Source organism: Xiphophorus couchianus, chromosome 5 (assembly GCF_001444195.1).
Source record: "Xiphophorus couchianus chromosome 5, X_couchianus-1.0, whole genome shotgun sequence".
Taxonomy (NCBI): Eukaryota; Metazoa; Chordata; class Actinopteri; order Cyprinodontiformes; family Poeciliidae; genus Xiphophorus; species Xiphophorus couchianus.
The window spans coordinates 13752701-13778641 of record NC_040232.1 but is presented as its reverse complement, the minus strand read 5'-3'; the positions used below and the strand labels follow the sequence as shown (position 1 = coordinate 13778641).

At 38.0% G+C, this 25941-nt stretch overlaps 2 protein-coding genes across 5 annotated transcripts in view; one reads left to right on the top strand and one right to left on the bottom strand.

Moving 5' to 3' along the window:
* zcchc7 (zinc finger, CCHC domain containing 7) overlaps positions 1-4068 on the bottom strand; it is a 58498-nt gene extending 54430 nt beyond the window's left edge. The window contains exon 1 of one of the 2 annotated variants that reach the window (XM_028019283.1): positions 3934-4068. The gene's annotated coding sequence lies outside the window, so the exon portion shown is untranslated. The remainder of the gene's footprint in view (positions 1-3933) is intronic. The other variant, XM_028019284.1, reaches the window with a different exon arrangement.
* A 9688-nt stretch (positions 4069-13756) lies between these two features.
* The window catches only part of pax5 (paired box 5), a 61062-nt gene continuing 48877 nt past the window's right edge, over positions 13757-25941 (top strand). For 2 of the 3 annotated variants that reach the window (XM_028018966.1, XM_028018964.1), the window contains exon 1: positions 13757-14151. In XM_028018966.1, coding sequence (XP_027874767.1) covers positions 14106-14151 — 46 coding nt within the window. In that variant the 5' untranslated portion in view covers positions 13757-14105. Of the gene's footprint in view, positions 14152-19146; positions 20338-25941 lie in introns of those variants that run through there. The other variant, XM_028018965.1, reaches the window with a different exon arrangement.

The window sequence follows — 25941 nt, the reverse complement described above, 5'->3', positions numbered from 1 at the left end:
GTCCAAAACATCACTTTCAGGTTAATTGGTCTCTAAATTATCCCTAAGTGTGTGTATGTGTGTGTGTAGGGGTGTGTGTGTGTGTTGACTTGCAATGGGAACCTATCCAGAATGTCCCTCGCCTCTCTCTCGTTGACCCCACAAGGATAAGCGTGTTAGATAATGGATGGGTTGATGGATGAATTAAAACCAGCTCAATAATTTCCATTTGCATGATTATTTTTCTCCCATCTCTCTCTCTTCCTGCCAGAGACTAGATGACAAAAGACTTCAATCTGGTTCTTTGGTCTCAACTAGCTCCTTTTTTTGAAGGGCAATTTTGTTTACAGAATCCATTTTATTTGTTGTTCTTTACTTAATTTGGATATTTAAAATGTATTTCGATTCCAGTGTTAAATGTTTGTCAGAAATTTAAGTTTATTTATTTTTGATAAATCATTATTGTGCCATTAGCAGGATATTACTTGAAAATGGTCTCAAATACAACATTATTATTTATCGCAATAACTTCCAGGACAATTTATTGTCCAGCAAAATTTGTTACACAGCCATGCACACACACACCTAAGGAGAATTTAGAGGACACTAACTTCTGGTTCTGAAACCAGAAGACCTTGTTAGTCAGGCTGAGGCAGGGTGGATTAGCTGCACTAAGACATTAACTTGTAGTCTTCCTCATCAGATCTGTTCTGATCGAAAGCAGTAATGGGTCCAAATCCATCGTCAGGCTGGTGCTGATTTCAGACACAACGAAGACAAAATCCTCACCTGGTTCTGAATGACTGTGTCAGAAACAGGTAATTCTTCTCAGTACACTCTGTAAAACACTGTGCTGTTAATTTTTTTAAATCTCTGTAGCTCTCTCACACACACACGCTACAACACCGTCACACATACACAGAATGGACATGGAAAGAGCACCGGCCCATTGCTTTCTCCAGTCCTGCGTGTCTGTGCCATGATGGCTGGAGATGATTGGCCCCCAGGCCGCGCACACTGCATAAACGCCACGGTACATGGTCACAAGCCGGCCACCAGGGATTAGAGGGTCAGAAAGAAAAGTCTTACCGCCTGGTAAGGGGCGACAGTTATGTGTTGAAAGTTCAGCAGCGCACAGGGACCGGAAAGTTACAAACTACCAACAATGTTTTTCAGACAAATGTAGTGTACTCAAAAGCTCTACAGCAGTAAGGGTGAATCAAAAGTGGTGATTTTACTCAATCTGCCTAATTAATGCACTTGTCAAGACTGTGCATAATCAACATTAGGCATGGGCCCATTAACAGTATCAAGTATACTAAAAATAAAGATACAGAATCAAAATTGCTCTAATTTTTGTCGACTTAAACTCACTTTATTGAGATGCTAGAGAAAGTCCCAGAGTAACCAGAGTTTTCTCCAGGTGTATAGCACAAAATAAATCTGGTCTGCCCGTCCCTTCCCTGGTCAACTCAAAACTATAGAGCAACTAAACTTTTCCCTTGCTTACAAAGTAGGTAAGTTTTTCCCTTTATAAATATTTTTGGGTGGTGAGGAAGAAATCTGAGCCAGTTGCCAAAAAAATAAAGAGGCGCCACAGAGGTTTTGCTAAGCAGCGTGGTTTTAAAACTAGTTTGCAAAATACAAGCAGAATAGCTAAACCAGTCAACACTAGGCTACTTGAGAAATAACCTCACTAACTCCATGTTCACACCACAGGTATTAATGTTCAACTCAAACTGTTTAGGGGAGATCTGATTTTTACCCTTTTTCATTTTAAACTATTTAATTTTAATGTAACAATCAATGTCATGCCTAGTTCAAATGGGATCATGTTGACCCTCACCTTCTCTTGGGTCATACTTCAAGGACGACAGTCATACGTAGATGAAATGCTTTGAAAAACATTTGATATATATCCAAATTAAAACCACATAAGAAGGTGGTTTGGACTTGATATAGAGGAAAAAGGATTTCCTACCATCCACATATAAAAAGTTGGATGTGAGAAAATTTTGGTCAAAATTTCATGCTTTTCTCCTTCAGTGATATATAAAATAATTCTAGTTTAATCTTAGCTTTCAACACTGTTACTATTGGTAGCAGTAAAATATTCTATTCAAAGTAACAAACATAACAGTTTGGCCAAATAATGGGATTATTACAAGTCAATAAATTGATATTTAATCAGGAAAATGACAAAAAATGAAAAAATGATCACTTGTTTTATGTTTCATAAAAGTATCTAGAATTTGATTTTACAGCAAGACAATTTAAATCCAATTACTGCTTCATATTTTTCACATTTTTCCTCTGTAAACTGATGGCCAGAAAAAACCCAGAGTGACTGTCATTGTTCCTAGTCTACACATATCAGCTGGGTAAATATTAAGAAATGTTTCCAGAGGTCATTAAAAGTTAACCAGTACCCCCACAAAGTCGTTTTGATTTTGTAAAAGTGTGTGTGTGTGTGTGGGGGGCGGGGGGGGGGGGGGGGGGTTGACCTTAAAACTTTCATTACTATTTTCAAAGTCAAAGCCAAATAAACATTTTTGCTGCACAAACCAGCACAAATGTAGAGTTGATTGACACTAAATTTGTCTGCTTTGATAAGGTTGGAGGGGGACTGAATGGCCTTTAATGACCTCAGGAAACATTTCTTAATATCTTTATAATGACAGCCGCACAAACAAAAAATTTTGCTGCATAATCCAGCACAAACATAGCGCAAATGTTTGACATCATTTTTGTCTGATTTGAAGAAGGGGGGTGGGCAACTTCACTCAGGTCACCGCAACTGATTCTTGTACTTTGTATCTAAGCATTAACAATAAATCACAGAAAATAAGCATAAACTAAACAGACCTTGTGAGTGGACATCCAGGAGGGGCTAAATAATCCTTATTGGTCTTATTCTTTTATCCTTTATCCTTTATCATTTCTCTTGTATATATTTCTTCCATTTATTTTCTATTTTATGTAAAAAGTTTTTACATTTCTTTCCTCTGTGTAGAGTTAATCATCAGTTGTGTCCCACAGATATCCATCTTACGGCTCCTATGGAACTTAAATATGAACAAATGAACATTTCTGAACAAATATATCTTCTAACTACCTTTATGAAACAAACTTAGTTTCTATTATTAATGAGTAGGTGGTGCAAAAGTTGGAATGTACAGCTCAATGGAACATTAAATGTAAAAATACTGTAACAGTAGGTATACTTTATGAAGAAATTACACCACTTTAATTGGTTTCAAATTAAAGTTTACCTCTGATTTCAAATTGCTTTAAAGTATTATAAAACAGAATGTCACATTTTAGAATACTTTAAAGTTCTTATTTTTCAACATCATACATTAGTATCATTTGAAAGTTCCACTAATGCTTTTAATTAAGTAATTGGTTGTACAAGCCAAATAAAACACGAGAATAAACTTCAGAAAAGATTACTCTTTAGCCAACTGGCTTTCTAGAATGTGAGGGATAACCAAGTTATAACTTTTCATTAAAACCTAATCAACAAAGAGAGACGCAATGAGCAAAAGGGGCATCGTACAGCTATTGAGATGAACTGTGACTGTTTTAGTAGCTATGAATGGAGCTAGCTTGAATGTGCCTTCCACTGGTTGACAACATGCTAGCAGGCTAAAGCACTGCCATAGTTATTCTTACTAACGTATTAGCCTGTTTGAAAACTGTCCTAAAAAATAAACACATAAATCATGCCATGTATATCTGATTATTTTCAGTTTTCTGCTTATTTCTGCCAGCTGTTAGCACGTGCCGTTGCGCTCTGTGCACGTGTACTCATGTAGCCGGTCGGATGTAAACAAAGGAGCACCTCAACTCAAACACTCAATAAAAGCAAGATAAAAGAAATAGCTACAGCTTCACAACTCACATCAATCATGCAGAATGTTTAATAACCAGAGTTTTGAATCAGCAGCTCACCTTTACAGACAGACTGGAGTCTTTACAGCAACTCATTTGCTCTCAGCCGGAAGGAGACAGGCACACGACTTCCGGCTTTCCGGACTGAAAATAAGTCGACTGAAAAACCGTCCGATGAAGAAACTACACACAAGTTCCTAGTATGAATCTACAGCACGGAAATGGTCAGATTTACAATTTAGCTTCTGAAGCACTCTGGGATAAAACTTAAAATAGAAATCAACTCTCAACCTAAACTTTCGTAAAAAGAGTAGTTAATTGTGCTAAGAAAATCAGCTAAATTGTAATGTTTATTACATTTTAAAAGTTTTTTTTGTCTTTTGTCATTTTCCACAGGCTGATGCCAGAGACTACTGACTACAACTAACTCCATGAAAACTTTTTGTGTTAAATATTTATTTTCAAAGGGTAAAACAAAATTGTTCAGTTATTTAACTGCAATAATGCTTATCAAGATTTTTTTTTTTGTGGAAAATTACACATTAACATATGAATTTTTTTTTAAAGAATTGTGGTGTTCTTGTTTTCTCAGAACACCACAATTATGTACGGTGAATTAAGTTGGGAAAATCCCATGACATGATTAAGGTGAAATCACACAGAGGTTACAGTCACAATGGAACATAAATGATTATTGAAATTCGGTGGTAAGAGAAAGGTTTATAAAATGTGTGGGGATAATGTACTGTAGACATCAGTAATCTAAAACATGCAGTTTATCAGCTTTTTGCATGTTCCCACTGCTAATTCAACACCCCTTGATGGTGATGAGCTCCAATTCTTTGAGGTTGCCATCGTCATCTCCCTCTACAGATTCTTTATCTGATTCAACTGACCATTTTTCAGAATCTATAAATGATAACACCGAAAACTTTTTTTCACTCATGGTTGGAGTTTGGGTCAACCTATTATCAACTCATTCTTCCTCGCAGTTGTCACAGAGTTTTTGTTGGTCTTCCTGACTGTGACCTGGTTTCAACAGGATCCCTCATTTCCATTTCTTGACTGGAGTTGATTTGGATTCTTGATCCACTGGATAGCTTTTTAAATATTTTTCCTGTTTTATTCAAGCTTCCAAGTTGTGATCAGAATCATTATTATTTCAAAAGAATGAATATCATTGTTTAAAAATGACTTGTTTCACCAGACCATCATGCATAGTTTCACACATATGGCCTGAAAATCTAAAACTCTGCCAGGCTAATGTCAACTCATGAGCACAGCGTGTCCCAGCCACTATCAGGTGCCATAATGAAGAGACGATCAGTGTAAGTCACATCACCTTACACTAATCAGTGTAATTATTGACATCAAAAATAAAATAGAAGTGAATAGTTGCATTGTACCTCTTTGCTGTCACTGTCCTTTAAAAGAGAATTATTTTTTTTTAAAGCATGTATTTAGTTCTATTTTTTGCAAAGGAATTGTCACCAAATGTTAAACTTTTGTTCACAGAATTACAATAAATTACATTATTAGACAGATAAAACTCCCTTGCCAAAAAGGACAAGTTTCTTTTTGTGTCACATTTTTCTTCAGACAGAAACTTCTATGCTGTTTCTCATCCTTTTACCAGTAATTCTCTCTCTTTAATGCCCAAACCTTAGCCCAGAAACTGTGCATGCATTAGTGCTCACGTGAACCTCCAGGCTCATTATTTGTTGATGGGATTGTAAATCTATATGTAAATGTAATTCAACAGTGTGCCTACCGCTATCAGTCATATTTATGACACGCATACTACAGCAAAATTATGCAACCCATGTTCTCATGCAGACTGCATAACACTTACATCCATCTTTTTGCTCCCTGCTGCATCATGAGAACAAAGGTGAACTCTGTGTTTCCTGCTCCGTCTGCTGCCGTCGCAATAACAGGGAGGAAATGGCGTTAAGATAAGGAGCCAGAGACTGAATGCCATCTGAATCTTGTGGTTTTTCCATGCGTGTCATCACAGGAAAGGCCATCACAAAGTTGAATTGTTGCCTTACAAAGGTTAGCTTGTACATTGTGAGAGAACACTATCACCTTTTTTAGTTTATGTATACATCTGACACACACACATAAACTAGTTGCCCTGCATCTGTTTGATCTTGGGGCTCTTCATGCTATCTCTCCAAATTGATGCAGGTTCGGGATGCCTCACTGCCTCAGTGAAATTGTGATGTGCCTGCCTGATTTGGGGTTCCATGCATTTGTTGGTATTTACTATTATTATTAAACAACAGGAAAATGGGGAAGTCTGGCTAGATGGAGGCACCTGGTTCAGCAGTTCAGCTCCACACCAGTGGTGCCCCAGACCAGTGGTGTGTTGACGATCAGTGGAGTGTCCGGGACGGGGATTTAAAGTCCCCCTATTTCCAATCACACATTCCAGAGGGGCTGGTTCTCCCTGATGAACGATTCTTATTGAGAGGAGGAAGTTAAAAGAAGCATGTCATTGCTCTCATTTGGCGTTGTTTGTATGTGCCATCGTGGCTCCATCTTCCATCTGGCGCCTGGTGCTGCCACAACACTCTCCTGGATACATTTGATCAAAGCAAGATTTTTCTGTCTGCCACTATTATGCATTGGTAATATAGTGCAGCTGAAGATCATTTATGTGCAGACTAAGAATGAATAGCACAATTCTCTTCTATTTCTTGTGAATTTAGTCACTGTAATGAAACACCTGAGATGCTACAAAAAATACTCATAATTCAGTGAGACTTTGTAGTTGCTTTTAAAATTTAAATTGCTCTGTTTTACATAGCATAATGATTACACAGTATCTTCTAGAGATTAAAAAAGCTAAAACAGTTATCACAAACTGTAGTCAGCTGATAAACTGATAATTAGATTAGCATTTGTTCCATATTCTAAGAAAATCTAAGATGGCTTCCTTCTGCTAGGTAGTAAACTGTAACGACATGTAGCACCTTACAGAAGTATATGTGTTCTTGAACTTTCCCACCTATGTGAAGTGCAAAGAAAATGATGCATGATTTAGGTTTTAAGAATGGTCTGTATCCAAAGCAAGGACACGCGTTACAACAGTCTAGTCAAAGTCCAAACATAAATCCAGCTGAGAATCTTTTGCAAGACCTGAAAATTGACCTTCAGATACATTCTCCTTTTAATTTGACTGAGCTTGAGCTATTTATGTATAGTAAAGTTGGGAGAAACAACTGGACTTGTAGCTGCAGAGATAGCAAGAAGTGGTTCTACTCAGAGCTCACTTAGATGGGTAAGTTCATATCTCTACTACACTTTTCAGATTTTTATATTCCACTCCTACTAGGACACGTTATTATTTTCTGTCACATTGTTTCCCAAACAGAACCACTGAAGTTTGTGGTTGTCATATGATGTGGAACGTGCATATTATCTATAAAAAATGTTGTCGATATCTTTTCTTTTGCATTGATCTTATAAATTTCATTGTATCAGTAAATTTAATTTCACAGATGAAGGTTTGTTTGAGTACAGGAAATAAAAGCAAATAATCTGAAAGATTGGCCAACATCTACAGCTTACTTCAACTATGTTTTGCTCCTTTGTTTTCTGTCACTAGAAACCTTTGTCCACTCTGATGTGCACTTTAATATAGTATGCTCATAAAAATTATGTTCTTTATCACAAAGAGAGTTATATTAACTAATAAACATACAAATCACAGAAACAGAAGGTAATCCATCTAAAACAAATTGCTCTGGATCAGTGCTCCTAAACAAAAATGGCTGCCCGGCATCACCCCTATGGAGCCCTCTGAGCTGGACTGCATTTTTGTTTAAACTCCTGTTTTATTTAACTGTAGCACACACACTTGGTCAAATTGTCCTCAATTAAAGCTTTATCTTCTTCAATCCCATTAATATATAGACTGTAGTTGCATTTTCATTAATTCTAATGAAAATCAAAGCATCAAATCGCTTCACAGGATAATAAACTGGAGGTGAATTAAAGAATTTCAGTAGATTCTGGAGTTAATGTAGCATGTAGAGCATCTATTAATCAGGTGCAGGATCAGACAAAGGAAGTACAATCAGGAATGAGGATTTGTCAGGAAACTGAATTGCTTGCAATTTTATGCATTTTTAACACTTTTCTTTTGTTTCTCAGTTTTTATGAATTTTTCCCTCCAGATCTTATTCTAGACATGAACTGCATGCATCATCTGATTACCAACTGAGAATAAAATATTAATTAGAACTAGTGACAACATTACACATCATACTGAGGCATATTGACATAACTATGATCATCAGAATTAACTGTTAATTAACATGCAGTGCCTCAAACTATCCAAAATCAGTCGTATGAATGTTTTTTCTGTTGCATGAGTCCTGCTCGTTGGTGTGTAACATGACTCTCAGTGGCTTGATACACCTACAGAGCACACCAGCTGGGTGTGAAAAGATCCAAGGTCTACATGTCAGGAAAACCAAAGAAAATTGTCATAATATTACCAAAACAGGCCTTACAAGCAATTTGTAAGAATGACTGTTTTTGCCTCAGTTGCTGTCAGCTTCCATTTACATCATGTCTTTGGGCTTTGAAGCGATCATTCACTGAGGATAAGAGGCCACAAATCTTAATTGAGAAGGGGCAAAACCAAAACATTTATGAAATTCTCACTGTATAATAACCTTTAGTTATACATCTAACGGCATTAACACCGATATTTAATAATAAAACGACAACAATGTGATTTTTAAAAATTTAAAATACAGCAGGAACAATTATACCAGCAATGTTTAACAATGCTATCAAACACATTTCTCTATGTTGCTTATGATCATATTTCATTTAAAAGATATATAATAAATATCCACTAGTTTATGTAGTAATGCTTCCAGTGTTTCTTGTGTTGGATGTTATACCTTTTTGCTGATTGTGCTTTGTGTAAAGGGTGTGTAATAAGCTGATGTTGCCATTTTATTAATCAATCTATCTGTTTTGCTAACTAGAAGATAGTTCTTTAAACCACAGAAATGGTTTGGTGTAAAAATGTTGCTTGTGCCAAACATGGTACCTTTGTGACCACCTTATGCTTCTGAAAGCAATCTGTCCACAAGCCACCATTATGCCCCACTCTAAAAGTAGTTCAGATCCGTGATCAACAGGTTTCCTAAGGTTTCAGCAGGATAAAAACAAGAGAACAAGCCTGGGGACGTTTTTTAGACCAAGCAACTTGTGTCTATGCGGATTACATCTGTGAACAAGAAGCTCTTTACGCACAGAAGCACAAAACGTCCACATACACACTTTGTCCCCAGACGATGTTACAGCACCCTTTTTTTTCAGCTGTGAGTAGAAAACCACATTGACAGCAGCCTTGTTCGCTCTTGTCCAATCGTCACGGTGAAATGTTTACCTTAACATACAAATGGCCCAGGGTCATGTTGTGTCACATAATGTTTCATGGGCAAATAATGTGTCCTATTACTCAAGCCGCCCTGCAGCCCTTAAGCCCCTCGCAGCCTTCATGGGGGCAACAGCACCCAGGCAGCAAGGCAGCAGCAGAAAGGGAAAAAAAGGACAACCTTGTGTCGCCACTGTGAAGTGCCACTCTGAATCAAATCCTGCGGATATAGAAGTTAAGCCCAACTAGCTCTGAGTGTTTGCGGGGAGGCAAAAGCACAAGCGAAGACAAGTTTTTATCTAAGAGGTTGTTGAAGTTTCTCTAAGCATGAAGAAATCTGATGTGGAATAGGATGAGAGGTGAACTAAAGCCAGTGGAGTATTGTTGAACAATGACATGCTTCATGTTACATATATTAAAACCTTCAGCTGAATCTCAGGGGGAGTAGGTCAGAAATTTAGTCTTTTATTGTTTATCACTTTTTAAGGTTGAAGGATTGCTTATTTTGAATGCTCTATAGTACAGAGGATGGGACGAAAAGGATTTTAAAAGTTTCCAATCAGGCATTAATTAAAGGATTTATAAATTCTTTATAAATAATCACTAAGCAATTTCAGGCAACTTTTCATACAATGATGTAGAATCACTATTTAAACAGAAACTACTTATTTTAAACTTTAATGAAAGCACTTTTGTCTGTTATTTGCTAGTAGTGTAATTTAATAAACTGTGGATTAATATGATTATTTATTGACTATTCATTAAACATTTGTAAGAACAAGCATGTGATGAGGTGGAACCAAAATATTTATTTAGAGAACATGCAAGGTCCTACATTTTATATAAACTATTTCCAAAATAGTTTCTGACACAGGTTTTCTTTGACGATGGAATTGCTGTAAAGCCAATCACTTGACGGAATTGTGAAAGTCATCATAAAACCATCTGAAATTATATGATTAGGTGACATTAATTTAGGATTAAATTTTACATTGCATTTTAATCTGACCAGAAGAATTTGGGCAGAATTTGGCTTCTATATAATTGCATAAGAGGGTGTGTCTATTGTGTCTTCAAATAATATTTTTGTAATTTGATAAATAGATCAAATTTGAGATCTGAACTGAATTTAAAAAAGTCAAGCATTGAAGAAACGCTTTACTGACGAAGTATATCGCCCAGAATGTTTGTAGAAATTGTGCTGAACGCAGACACAGGATAATAATTTACTATTAAGATGACTGCAAAATAAACATAGGAACATTTTTATAATTTTAGTAAAATTCTCAGCAAGAGAGACTGTAATCTAACTTTTCTTAAAGCTTTTTTTTTTTTTTTTTTACTATTGTGATGCCTTCTTCCTCTTTTCTGACACTTTCTGCAGGGTTCTAGGGCTTTGCAGGTCCATTATTTACTGTGAATGTTTTCAGCAAAAGTTGTACTGTTACAGATAAAACTCAGTGCCTTGATTTAATTTGAGCCATAGAACTGAATATTAGAAGCCAACAAAATAATTCAAAATACACAATAAAAAAAAAAAATGATTCTGCAAACTGATTAGACACATTCATCTACTCAGCTCTAAGTTAAAGTAGTCTAATTATGTGTCGTTAGTTATCCTTCAAAAGTATAAAATGTAATTCTTCACAGACAAACTAAAACCCCAGAATCATTAAAACCCCTGCAGGCCTGTATTTTCTTTGTGGTTTACAGTGAACAGTAACGGTCTACTGAAAGCCAGAAGTCCCAGAGAGCCAGGCAACCTTTCCTCCTGTGTTTACGTGTTTACTTATTGTTCTAATCGTCCCCTTCACTTCTCGTGTCTCGCGAGTTAATGCGATTCTTTCCGGTTCCGCTCGGTCAGAGCTCGGGTCACCGATCCAACCGCTCCCTTCTCATATTAATTAGCCTAATTAGCACGGGGAGGTGGAAAACAAACAAGTGGTGATTAATATCTAAACTATGGTGAGTCCTTTCGAGGGATTCTTGCGGGCAGGCCGAAATGTGGAGAGGAGCATGAGAGGAGAGATGAAAGAAGAAAGTGTTCAGCGAAGAAAGAAAGAAAAAAATAAAAACAGGTCAGGTAAAAATGAAGGACACCAGTAGGCCTATTCGGTTTCTCAAAAAGCCATGTTTCAGCTAGCCTACACCTGGATAAACAATAAATAAATATATGCTTTTAGCAATAATAATAATAATAATAATAATAATAATAATAATAATAATAATACATTTTGAATTTGACCAAAATAATAATAATGATTTAACCAGTAAATTGCATTAATCTTTCTTAACTACAAGTTCATAATGTGACTAATGATTTCTCACTGAATAGGCCTGAGTCTCTTTACAATGGGAAATATGTCAAACTAAACATTTCAGTGTGACAACAGGAAAAATACAAAATTACACACAAAAAAATTCTCATTTTATTTTATTGAATGTCTAACTCCTACCCCCTCACACAAAAATAAAAATACGCAAAATAAAAAAGAAACACAAAAAGAACAACAACAAAAAAAACCCCGATTATAACAGAACCTCTTCCCAGCATTTCACAACACCTTGATGAACTGCTGGAAATAATCCGGATCCATAAGATCCAAATACCGTTTTGGGTTCCAAAAGGAGAAGGAGGTTGCAACTCTATAGAGAATTTGAAATCTTTTTACCTGCAGACCACAAGCTGGATCCTGTATTTGGGCCTAATTCTAACCAACCAGCTAAATTGCGATGTCAGGCTGGAAATGCAGGCAAATATTTCACCTGCTTGCCTCATGCTAAAGCAGATAGCCTGTTCTGCTTCTCTTCCTTTCTGTCTTTATGTCGCGTCTTCTTTCGGAAACCTCGCGTGTTTATGTTTAGATGTTGTTGGCGCGAGCCGAAGGTCAGGGTCGGAGTGTAGCAGCGCGAGGCGACAAGCAGAGCAAAATGGGTCGCTGTCTCGCGCTTTGTTCCGCACTCAATTGTCTCGCGGCTAAGCGTGAACCCTGAGACCCACAGCTGTCTGGTGGACAGGCACGGAGAAGTCACTCAGCGGAGGAAGAAAGAAGAAAACTGTTGTGTCAATTTATTTTTTTTCCCACATTGTAATTCCTGGTTCTGCTTTTAGAACCACTTTTACACTTAATGATTTAAATTATGGTTGTTTTTTTGTTTTTTTGCTTTCCCCTTTCAAACACATTAAAGGCATAAGCTCGTGTTAGGCTTAACCTATGAACTTTCACCTTTCTCATGTTCATATTCTGTTTTTATTTCCATTTGCCTTTAATTTTTATAAATTAGATTCTCCACAACAGAAAAACAAGGGGTATTTGGTTATCTGGCAAATACACTCCACACTTCCGGCTCAGGCTTCAGGCCATTTGTTTGATATCTGACTTTTACACATTCATTGCAAACAATTAATATTTTTTCCCCTAAAGATAAACTAATCTGCAGCTTTGGTCTTCGAAGCATACGCAAAAACTAACATGGGGTGAGTTTTAATTATTTTTGAAATTTGTAAATTAATGAGTGGGCTTAAATTGAAAATATGGAGGGGTTTTATTATGTTTTTTTTTTCTTGTTTTACTTTCAGATCTGTTGGTGCTCACACAAAAAGACTCGAGGGCTGAGGACTAAGCATAATGTTGCAATTTTGTCTCTAGGTCCAAACAAAATTTGACTCTCATAAAAGAATAACCTAAAAAAAAAAAAAGTTACACACGTTCTAGAAATTTTCTAGATGGAGAAAATTCCGCGTACGAGCAGTGGTGGAAAGTTTCAGTTGGCAAATGAATTTTTAAATGAAATGTTGTTGTGCGCTCGCAGGTGCGTGTCGGCAAACAATCAGAGCTGAGGACCGGCACTATCCCTTTGGTAACTAATTCTTCACACACGCACCAGGAGAAGGCTGCATGCATTTCTGACTCTGTAGAGAGGTCGGTGTAGCTCAGCATGGTACACCGCGTTTCCACTCCAACGTAACGCGTAAAGCGCGCGGTGCGTAACAGGTGTGCGCAGGCACACGGGGCAGCAGGAGAAATTTGTGCGAGTGCTCCGTCAGAGGAGGTTGAGTGCGCACAAAGCAAAATTTCACTCCAGGACTAACTTTCCTTAAATTATATGTGATGGAAAAAGACCGAGCACTGGTTTTTACGCATGTTCCCCTCTATGCCTCCCTTGCTGCAAACGCGATGTGCACCAGAGGAAATGAATCTAACATAAAAAAGAGGGAATGGCGGAGAGAGAAGGAGAGCAGGTCGGGGGCGGGAAAGTTTAGTAAAGTGGAACTTGGTAACAGATGCGAAAGAGGGGGGGCGGCCCTGCTGGGAAGGGTGCGGGTTGCGCGATACTGAGCAAGTTTGCTTGGTCTGGGTGCGCGCGCTGGTTAACACATGCAAGCGCAATTTCATTCGTGTGTGCGTGCTCGGAAAGAAAAAAGGGGAAAGGACATGAGCGCACATTGAGAGTGGCTCTTTTCTTTTTTTTTTTTTTTTTTTTTTTTTTTTACTCGGCGTGATCATTTCACGCTTCCCCCCGAAGCCTTTTTTCCACCTAAAGCGTTTAGTTGCAGCTGACTGAGCACTTGCTGGGAGTGCAATAGGGAGCGGAAGGGTCGAATTATTTCAGCCTACAAGTCGCCCCCCCAAAAAAGTACTGTAGGACGAAAGAAGGGAAAAAAAAGGAAAGAAGGGGAGAAAGGAGTATCAGAGAGAAAGAGAGAGAGAGAGGGAGGGAGGACGGGAGAGGGAGAGGAAGAAAGGGAAACACTGGAAAAAAAGTTTTTGTTCTTTTCCTTTTTTTTTCTTCCTCCGTCCCCTTCCCCCTTTTCTAACTGGGTAACATGGACCAGGGGCCCAAGAGTCCTGCGCTACGGCTCGGGAGAGCAGGTAGGGTCACACCGACTCAATCTATTACCCTTTCATATTCTGAAACATGCTTTATTATTGTTGATATGATTATTAATTGCTCGATTTTGTCAATCTCACACAGAGCATTGGACTGCTGCATTTTTTTTGTAACAAATGTTTAGCTTTAGTTTAAGTTTGTTCACCTTCGTGAGTTGGCGCTCACAAAGTTTGCAAAACTTTTTCCTGCATTTCATCAATATGAAAAACTACATTTGTTACAAAACTTTTAAACGCCATTGCAAGTTCTGTCTTTAGTTCGCAAGTTTTGTATAGTTTTGTTTGGATTGTTGTCACGTTTGTTTAGAACTAAAATGATCATCCAGGGAACTAATTTTCAATGTTTCAATGATCTTTCTTTTTTTTAAGGAAAAGCTAAAAAACTGCAAATACTTTTCGACATTTTCGGTTTAGAGGTAATACTTTAAAATACTTTGTGATGCTGATCACAACTTTTCTATTGTTTTTGAACGAGTGCAGAGAAGTTAAGCGGGCTGACGTTGAGAGGTTTGTGTTTCAGCTCCACGTGTTAATCCTCTCACAGAAACCAAACTTGCTCTTTTTGGATAACAACTCTCATTTCATGCCACGAACATATCGACTCTGTCTGTGCACTCCTGAGAAAGTGAGCTTTTATTTTAGCTTTTGAATGATGGTTTAATTCGCGGACCACATGTTTCTGAGTGTGGGCTACAGCGCTTTCATTCAACAGGTTAATGCTCCATAAAACAGCGGGGTCTGAAACAGCGATGGATGAAGCCATCGACCTCGTTATGGCACCCAATGGATCTCACATCATTTCATATTGCTGCCCGCTGCGTCCACATTGATAAAACGTCGTTTGTCATTAAGAAACCGCGGGCAGGTGATTGGCCACTTTAAACGCGGGCTGAGCGTCATGCAGCTTTTTTTTTTCTCCTCCTGCAAAGCAATGAAATCTGACTTAATGATGCGTTCATGTTTGCTTAATACTGGTTATAGTGAGCCAAGCATGATACACGTTTAGGACAGATGCAGTTTATTATGTTACGTACATCTCTGACGTGAGAGTTAGATCCCTTGTCTTCTGGAAATAAATAATTTTCGGCCTTTTAATAGAAAAATGCCCCCAAATGTGCCCTAACAGGGCACTAGCCGCTGATAAACGCTGAAAGCGGAGGGATTTGTGGCAGTTGGTTAATAGCCTTTTTAACCACTGAGGAAATCAGAATTTAATAGAGGCCCTCCTCTGTTGATGTGTAGAGTATTGAGGGCCCAGGGCCTTTACCTAAAGCCTCTCGATTCACCTCTCACGTTGATACGTGCTTGGATTACAAAGGAGGATCAATAAGACTGAGCGTGTAGCCTGTCGGACTCCATCCCACCGTCCAGAAGGGTGGGGCCGCGCGTAAAAACGCTCAGATAAATTACATTTTCAACACTATCTGGATGCTGATTCAGTCGCCGTGGGGTCCGTTATGCTTAAGTTACATTCCTGACACAGAGTTCATTCGCGTCTCTGTTTTGGTAAAAAAAAAAAAAAAAAAAAAAAGCTTGTTCACAGGAGCGTTTCCGGTTTAGTAAGGGGCGGCCAGATGGGCACCACAAACAATCTTTGAGAGGAAGCAAAAGTAAAAGCAACGACAGATTTTCAAGTTTTGTCATGTTTCTCTCCAGAATTTAAGATAAGCCAGTGTTTTGTACAAACGGTTATGTCAGAAATGAGACTTTCAAGATCCTGCAAAAGTTAGTAACAGCCATTTCAAAATACAGCAACTCTCCCAAATTGTGATCCGATATTTTTGTCCTGCAATTATTTTAGGGCGAGAAAGAAAGCGAGAGGTATATTATATTGGTATTGGCATATGAACTGAATTTTAATAGATAGGAACTGGTGCTGTTTGTCTTGTAAAGTTCCTTGAGGTGTGGTAGTGTGGCTCATAATTAAGTACAACTGGTGTAAATGTGGCCTGTGTGCATTTAATCGCCCTTGGGAAAGTTTGAACCCTTAGGCATTTGCAAGGTTTGCTATTTCCTTGAGTCGGCTCTGATTGCGCGTAAATGAGCTGCGAGGATGATCTCATGTTGGATTTCTGGCTTCAGTTTTTACTTTACGCGCATCACAGGACGTCTGGTAGACACGTTTTCTGGCAGATGGAAAGCCAAGACTGTTATAAACATTTGCAAACATGTGTGTATGATGGGGCAAACTGCTGGAGCAGTGGGTGTTTTACCTGTATGGTGCCTCACTCTCCAGTCCATATACAGTGTTTTTTATTTATTTATTAGTGGGGACTTTTATATATTTCATAAGCTAGTGAAAACCTAAGGAGAGATACGGAAGCTTTTCTCATTATGTTTACAGTCAGCGGGCGTGTAATAAACGAGCTGGCGGAGTTAACATGCGCTATTAATTTTTCATTGCTTTTTTTCCCTTTCGTGGCTGCGATGGAAGTAAAAAGCAAAACGCTTTCATGGTGGATGGAAGAAGAAGAAGAAGAAGAAGAAGAAGAAGAAGGAGGAGGAGGAGGGGATCGGTGGGGAAAGGGGGGCATTTTAACAACAACAACAATTGCCTTCAATTTGCATCCACCTGATTATCACAAGTCAACATTCTTACTAATGTCTAAAGAAAGTATCCAAAACAGCTGCAACCCCCCTCCATCCATCCCAACTCCCGTCTGTAGCTCTGCAGAGGTAATGAAATATGGTAATGGCTTTGGATTAAAACCGTCCTACCCTGATGGAAGTTTTTCTCCAAATTTACAACCCTAAAGCAACAACAATTTGTATACATGATTGATTGTGTTTGGATGTTTTTTTTTTTTTTTTTTTTAATTGCTTGTATATTTAATTTGCAATTCGGAGAGACACCAGCGATTGCTGCCGTTTATACGCGTGTGGGGAACGGGTGCGTAAATTTTTGCAAATAAAATAAACAGAGGCTAAAAAGAAAGATGGAAACGACACGTTGTGCTTTTTAAAATTTTCTGCTCCACCAGTGCAGTTGCCTCTGCTTTTGATCACTTATGAGAGAATAAAAAGGGAATCAGTACCAAAAAGAGAAAAAAAACCCCAAAACAAACCCTCTTGTTTATTGTGAGTAATAGAGGTTTTGTACATTTCTCATACCACTGCCATTTTTTTCCTGCTTTGGTACAACAGAGGCCTGTGAGGAGGCACTCCATCTAAATAGTAAGGCTTAGGCATCTCGATTGATTTTGTCTTGTATATGTTAACCAAAATATGTATATAGAAGCTGGTTTGGTGTCTGCCAGGTTTGCAGGAAACCCAGTGCATTGATTGATCCTCCTGAGAAATTATGTGAAATATGTAAAATATGAAGGAGGGTCCGTTTAAAATGTTGGAAATATTTACTCAGCAGAGGCGTAAAAAAATCAATTAGGATTCAAAAATCATATTTCCACATCAAGATCCCAATCAAAAAGTAGCGGTGCTGCATGATGACGTTTATAGTGATTGCTAATTATGTTTTCACTCCTCTGTCTTAGTCTGGCCTCCAACTGGACACACTGAAGGACTTTAAAGCAATATTGAGTGTAAATCTTTTCATTTTAATTATCTGTAAATAAATGACTGTGTGCGCGCGCGCCTGTGTGCACGCAGGCCTTTTTGTCCAAGCCTGAACGCCCCCTCGTGGCTGACACTGACATTCTTCTTCAAGAAATATTTTTTAAGCTCACAAAACATGCAAAGCTTCCAGCTTAGCGGCGAGGTTAGAAACAGAATAAAGAGGGTTTCTCTTTTTTTATATATTTCTTCTGCATTTTCCATAATGAACGCATCTAAGTACCTGGTGATTTGTTCGTTTTTGTGAATGAATTGGTTGTCTTAGATCGGTTCTTTCATAGAAGCCTGGGAATTCAAAGAAACATTTTAATTATGTGCAACAGAATGTATAAATATTAGATTCTAAGAAAGTCTAGTGCTTTCATAAATTACCCATCTGGACATCAGATCAGTTGGAGAATAAACTCCAAAAAATAATTTAAATAAGCTGCATTTTCTTATTTAGATTCCTTAAAATGCCACATGTATTATTATGATAAAATAAGTAAGATTCGTTTATTGATACCTTCATGAACAGGATGGGAAAGTGCGTAATTATATGTCATGGGCTCCTCTGAAATACACCTGCTCCGAAATGCAGCCGAAATGATTAAAGAGGAAAGGAATAAACTCTCCTGCTTTAGGCTATTTGTGTATTTTGACATCACAGATGCTTTGTGTGGGCCTCTGAGAGTCTTCTGGGACGAACATCGAACCTGACAGTTTGGAGTGTGTGTTTGCTCTTCATTAAAAGCATACATACGTCTGGATCAATTAGGTAATGAGACGGGATGCATGTTTCACATGTTTTTCATTAGATCCCACCCCTTGAGATGGAGGAGGATGACGAAAGAAAATAAGAAAGAGGAATTATTCAGGAGTAATTGTTTGCTCTTGGTCGTTCTCGACCCTGTAGGCCTAAATATGACAAAAAATGATTTTTGCGTCCTACATTTTGTTAAATATACATATAACATTTTAAAATAAAAGTCTCTCATTCGATTCACTTTGTTTTTATTCCTTCATCCAACACGGCATGCCTTCATTAAAACGCCTCAGTTTTAATACTCACTTAATTAGCAGTTACACAATACACGCAATAAGCTGAGAAGCAAATAGCTATAAAGGCAATGCGTTTCTATATAATTCATTAATTGAAATTAAAAATATCTTTTACTGCGTTGCCTCACCGAGCGACTTGACGATTGGTCAAAGGAGAAAGCAATGCGGGCTGCCATTGGCGCACGGGATTCGCTGTAGCCAATCACCGAGCCCCACCCCCCTCGCTGCCCACAGCGAGCTGAACCGGGGTTGGTGTTGACGTCAAGGCAGCGCTCGAACCGTCATTGGCTGGTTTCGCGGTGAGTGACGGGCAGCGCGCAGGTTAGGGTTCCAGGGGGCTGGGAGCGCGGGCGCTGTCCGCAAGAGAGCAGGTCCTGAAACGCGCCGTGCGCCGCCGCCGGATGCTGCGCGCAGGCAGGCTGGTCATTTTGAGATCAATAGCAAAGCTCGCTTATGTGCAGTACGGTGGTTGTTTTTGGTCTCCTGAACAGGAGCGCGGAGTAAAACATCTTTTGAATTCCGATTTGACTTGAAGAGGTTCGCCTCTAAAACTCACTCAGTCACCGGGAGCCGGTTTGTGCAGCGCGTCCCGGTCCACTCAGGAGGTGACAGAAAGAAGATACATCTGAAGTCTAAGGCTTTTTTACTTGAACCACAAAGTGCTTTTTTTTTCCTTTTTGTTTTTGACTGACTTTGCATAATTATTTATTTTTTTTACATTATATTCTTAATTTTTTGGGCACGTGACATTTTTTGTTGGATATGACACCGCATGATGTGATCGCTTGTCCGCACTCAGACGCTGAACTGAAGGGGGATCTTCACGTGAGAACAGCAGCCGAGGACGATTTATAAAAAAAAAGAAGAAATGTGCACAGGACAACCGGGATCACTGGATCTGTAAAGAGCTGTTCTACCTTTCGCGCCTAATTTTTAAATGTTATTTATTTATTGATTGTTTTCTAAAAGACTGACGGGAGAGTTGTGCCTCCATCGGTGAAAGTACGGGGGGGTGGGAGGGTGTTCACGGTCAGCAGACCGACAAGAAAAAAAGAGCAAAATAGTCATACTTTCCTTGCTTTACGTATTTTGTTTATTTTTCGTGTTTTGGATGAATAATTGTTAAAAACTTAGACATATTTTTGCCGACCTGGGACTGGCGCTACTTGACCCACAGCAGAAGAAAGGAAGACAGAAGCTCCTCTGGTTCAGGAGACACCACAACTAATCCGCTGCTGTGATTCCAATTGTTCCTTCATTCTAATTTTTTTTTTTAGTTTTTTGATGTTTGAACGCCTCATTTTAACTTTTCGATCAGATGTGTTGCTTTTACCTTTAAACACAATCTTTTTTTAACAAGGAAAAAAAAAAAAACTATCTTTTTGAAGGAAAGCCTTTTTAGTCACTGGAAGTCCCATCTGTCATCATAGCCCGCAAAGTGGAAGACCGAAGCGGGTGTTGTTTTTAAGATCCTCTGGTTGCTTGAAGGGCCCTGGAGCCCCCTCTCTGCACCGATGGAGATTCATTGTAAGCACGACCCGTTCGCGGCGATGCACAGTAAGTTCTTCTGGTTATCATTCCCTTCATCTGCATGATCCCAACTGGCCCTCAAACACCACTCACACCACCAGCCCTGCATGCGTCCACAGAAAAACTGCACTGCTTTATTTGTTTCGTTTTAACTGAAGTTACGAACATAACTGAAATGTAATTGCTTCGTGATTTATTGCATACTGAAGATGTAGATGTACCCGTCTGAAATCAGACAATTTACCGCTCAAGTCCAAATGTCCAAATTTCGCAGAACACTGAACGACCTCTTATTTTGGAAGGCATCCAATGTTTTGCATATGGGCAACTCAAAATCATTTAAATAATAATATCAAAAAAACATAACAGTTTACTGAATACTCTTTCCAGTGTTGTTTCTTGGTGTTTTATTAATCAATCACACTCCACTGTGTTGCATTGTTTAAAGTGTGATGGGTTCTCTGTCCTGCGCTCTGCGAATACGATGCATGAGAATAATTTGGCATGAGTTTGGTGATGCTGTGAATAGAGAGATGAAGTGCGGTCTCTGCAGGCCCGCTTTGTGTTGTTTTCGCCGCCGTTTCTGCTTTGTAGGAGACGGTTTGTTGTGTTTCTATGGTTTGAAGAGAAGAGGAGGTGCAGAGGTCAAAAGGGGAGGGAGTGAAAGAGGGGTGATGGAGGAAAAGTGAGAGAGAATGAGAGACAGAGAGAGAGAGAGAGAGTAAGAGAGAGCGAGAAAGAGAGAGAGTAAGAGAGAGAAAGAGAGAGAGTAAGAGAGAGAAAGAGAAAGAGAGAGAGAAAGAGAGAGAGCAAGAGAGAGAGAGAGAGGGTATCAAAGCATGACTAAAAGCTGAACTTGATCCACAAACCGTACCAGAAGAGTAGAGCTCTGGTTAGGTTCTGATGAAACGCTCTGTTTCAATTTCACGGGAAGCGGTGTAACAATTTGCATTTGTTTAATTTAGGCATAATCATTATTTCTGAGTGAAAACTATACAAGTTTAACAGTTAAAATCTGCTTAAAGAAATGTGTGAAACTCTCAACCTTTCTTTAAATTTACTAGTCCAACTCAATGTGTTCATTTCTAACTGAGAAAGATGTACAATATAAGCAACAAAAAAAAGTCTAATAAATATGACATTAAATTGCAGAAATAGTGAGAACCTTTGTATATCTGTTCTTTAAAAGTTGGAATGTGAACATTTTAACTTGGGGACCGTAGTGCCTTAGTTTAGATGTGCTGTTTCGTGGCGATGACTCCCTTGGGGTTATTAAGAAGCTCCTCTTGTTACAACAATTTTGACTTTAGCAGCAATGTTGCCAAAGTTAACTTTGCTTAAATTTTACAGGCTTTTTCAATTCCAAACCGAATGCATTAACTTTTACTGAGTGAATGCATACGTACCATATGCGACACATATAAGCGTCTTAGCCCTACTTTTTATGCTGGACTTTGAATACCAATATTTTAAACCCACAATGAAATAAAATTATTTATCGATAAAATATTTATTGACATTACATTCACAAACTAATGTGCTTTATTCAAATGTAAATATTATTAATGGCTAACATTTAATTCTTTCCAAAAGTCCTTTTTATAGTGCAGTCAGAGCCACAAGTTAAGGCACGTGCAGCTTCTGCTCACAGGTCACAGTCTGGCTCCAGAAGACTTGAGGGAAACAGCTGCTGCACGCAGGGGGAACCACATGTAGTGGGGGCGCAACTTAGGCATTCAGTGATGACATGGCGGACGCTGCTTTGTGTGTTAGGCTCACTGGTTTCACCCCCCCCAAAGGTCTTTGAATCAGTTAGCCTTAGCAATAGCACAACATTCATTTTTATTTGCAGAGCTTTTATTTTTAAAGGCAAACTTAGAGATATTTAAAAAATGTCAGAGATCACTTTTAGGTGCAAATTTTTTTTCTTCCCTTTTTGTTCCATCCTCAAGATGCAATTTTCTATGTGGGCTGCACTATAAAAACGAATTTTGGTGGTTGTTTATTATTAGCCTTAGAAGTTGTTGAATTTCTATTTAAGCATATTCATTTCTAAATATTTGTAAAACAAAATTGTGCTAAAACATTTGATTAGAAAGAAACGGACGGTATATGTTAGTTCAGTTAGCCTGCTCTCATTGGTTATGTGCGTGACCAGCAGAGAGCAATATGGCTAATATGTGTATTATTAATTAATAAAGTAAAAATTAAGTACTACCACTACACTTATTACTAAGAAAGTTTCAAAGTTTAAAATTGTATCTGCCACTAAATGGATAAGCGACAGTGCTAATGCTAATGTCAGACTTGCTAGCAAGCCAAGCATCTTATACCTGAGATACTTGGCTCAGGTATATGATAAGTGGCCAATGAATGTTAGCTTCAGGGAAAGATTTACATACAACTTAGAGCAGATTTAAAAGTAATTATGAATATTTTATGCCTCAATGACAAACCAATTGTGTGTTTCTTTTAACATGGATGACAAATCTTTGTAATTTGTCTGAATTAAACTATTTTATACTTTTACCTGTAAAATAATTTCTACTGAAAAATGTGGATGTAAACATGCCAAAATAAAATATTTGCGTATTGTTAGGCCAGTTCATTAGTTCAACTTTAACACTTTTATCAGTGTTGGGCAGGAGAGAAGGGCTTTATTTCATACTTTTTGTTTGTGTTTCTACTCAAAATAGTTGGCATGTTTATGATATTGTCTTATCGGATAACTGAATTAAAAAAAAACCCTAATTGTAATTTTTTAATATATTTTCACTCATAATCAGGAAACAGAAATTAATCCTTTTTATTTTTTCACACCAATACGAATAAATGCACAGTTTAATTTTTGTGTTAATTTAATTTTTTTTTAATTTCAAATGTTTACTTTGTTATTTTATCATTGAATTTTCCCTTTCTGTCTTTTGTCACTAGTCTCAAAACTGCATGAGCGCATCCTTCACACCTTTCGCATTTTATGTTTGGTTGTTCCTCTGTTCTCTGCTGTTATTTTCGTATAGAATGTGTGACTGATATAGAGGACTTCCCACGGTGCGTTATCCCGCCGGATTAAAAAGAAAAAAAGAAAAGAGATAAAAAAAAAAAAAGAAAAAGAAAAAAAAATACACACACACGCAGCTCAGAGCTAGAACGAATCATGTTTCCTCTTCCGCGCCATTTCACCAGAAGCCAATGATCCGCAGGGCTGACGGTGAACCAGCGGAGCTAAAGTTATATATGTCAGAGCGCGGAGACGGTTTAAAACGATTACACCTTAAAAAATGTCAAAGGTAGGGAGAGAAAGAGGTCGTGGGGAATCGAGTGTGACGCGTGGAAATGTTGTTGCGCGACTCTGGATGTGCGCCTCTCTCCCCTCTGTGTGCTGCTGCTGCTGCTGCTGCTTGTGCGTAAAAAGGCCCAAAGTTCAGCTCAGCAGGGAATATGCTGCACCTTGTTTGTGTCTCTGCGCCAAATAAAAGTTTCCCTTAAACATTCAACCATGTTCAGACATTTTTATTTTACTAAAAAGGTTGCTCTTAATGTCTTGGAGTTTTAAAAAATATATTATGAGGGTTTATGGTCTGTTTGTTTGTTTTGTTTTGTGTTTTTTTTTTTTTTTTTTTTTTTTGCGTAGTTCAGGTGAATGAGCTCCCCATTATAGATTTAGGGGGGAAATTGTCTGCAGCGAGTAACATATATGTAAAGAAAAAATCTATTCCAGGTAATTGTGATGATAATGAGCTGAATTTCATAATCATGTATTGTAATGGTAATGAAGGTATGGTGAATATTAAACGCGCAAGGCTGTGGCCTCTACGTTGGTGAGCAGATGTAGAAATCTGCTCACCAACTCATAAAAGAAAAACTCGTAAAAGAAAAAAGGACAGATTTTAATCAGGCTGAGTCAAACTTTACAATCTGATGAAAATAATTGTAATCACGCAAACACTTGACATTTTAAACTGGTAATTGCTGCTGCTATTTTTTCCTTGCCCCATCGTCACATTTATTTATTTATTTATTTATTTATTTATTTATTTATTTATGCCTGTCAATACATGTGAAGTTTTCCACAGTATCACAAAATAGTCTTAAATGGCTTTTGGAGTACCACTCATAAGCAGTTCTTTTTTTGTTAACATTTCTGGAGATGCTCTATGCTTCTACATCATTTCTATAGCAGTTTATTATCCTGTTTCTTTCCCAGACATAATTATTTTCCAAAATCAGGTTGGGAAAAAAAAAGGAAATGCAGAATAACATCACAGGCCACCTTTAACACGCCAGCCACATCTATCTAGCCACTGTTTGTTCAAGTAAATTTGCTTCATCAGTATTCTTGGAGGCAACTATACCAAGCAGCTTTCAGTCAAAAGTAATTTACAGATCCACCCTTTTTATTTTCTTTCTGGCTTTTTTTCTCTTTCACGATAGAAAATATTGAGAAAAGGCGAGAATCTGTGGTGTTTTGTTTGCCATTTCTCTGTGGCTGTATTTTTAAGTCGTCAGGCCGTGACGAGACAGATGAGAGATGAGAGAAGGACACTGAGGAATGTAGCAGGAAGAAAGAGACAGAGAGCCCTAATGGAGCTTATTTTCTGGATGGGGGAGTTCCAATATATTCTGCTTTATCTTAGTAATATTTTTTTCTTCTCCTTTTTCAGAAACAGTGAATCAATCAAACATTTAAGGAGGTGGTGGGCTCCTATAAGTCAGCTTCCATAAAGGGTAAATAAATAAAATACAACAGGGATGCATAATGACCCCCTGGGTCTCTCCTGGCTGGCTCTGCCGCTCTCTGATTCAGACGGATGAAAATGAAGCTGCTTCCTCTGCCAACACCTTCCTCTCTCCAGAGACAGCTTTGGGAGAAAGACTCCTAAAAACCCAAACCCCTAATTTGGCAAGATTTCGGTGTCTAATTTGCAACAATACCCACTGCAGGACACTGTTGATTGAATTCCTTCAAGAACGTAATGTATTTGTTGGACTTGGACATAGAAATACTATAAAAATCTACAAAGTTGTCTTAGGTGATGGTTTATCTGTTGAGTGTTTAGCACCTTTATTTTCAGAAAGCCATTAACTAAACAGAGGATGTTACAAAATGTTTTTGGTTTGACGTCACAATATATATTGCGCACTGTTGACGACATAAATAGCAGTAAATACAGCATCTTTCAGTATTCATCTATGTTGTTTTTCTATTTTTAATGAAGTTGCAGTCACAAACTTTGAAGGTTTAGTGGGAGCTTTTTAATGATAGACCAACTCAAAGAAATTCATAATTACAAAGTGAAAGGAAACTTATGATTTGTATATTTTTTTTAGAAATGTAAAATAATACTAGGCCTTGCAAAGAGTAAAGGGAGCATTCAACTCCATTTGCTCTGATAAACAAGGTCTTACTAGGCATAAAGCTAACAGTTTGTTTAAATCACAAATAAATTTAAATGTTAGCGTTTTTAATTAAAAATGCTATTTATGAGCATTTGAAATGTGCTTAAAACAAGTTTGCAAACAAATTTGATGTTTTGGAGGTGGGGGATATTATTTGTATTATGTAACTATATTACCGTCAGTTGCTATAAAAATGCAGAATATGTGGAGCATAACTTAACAGAATTAATT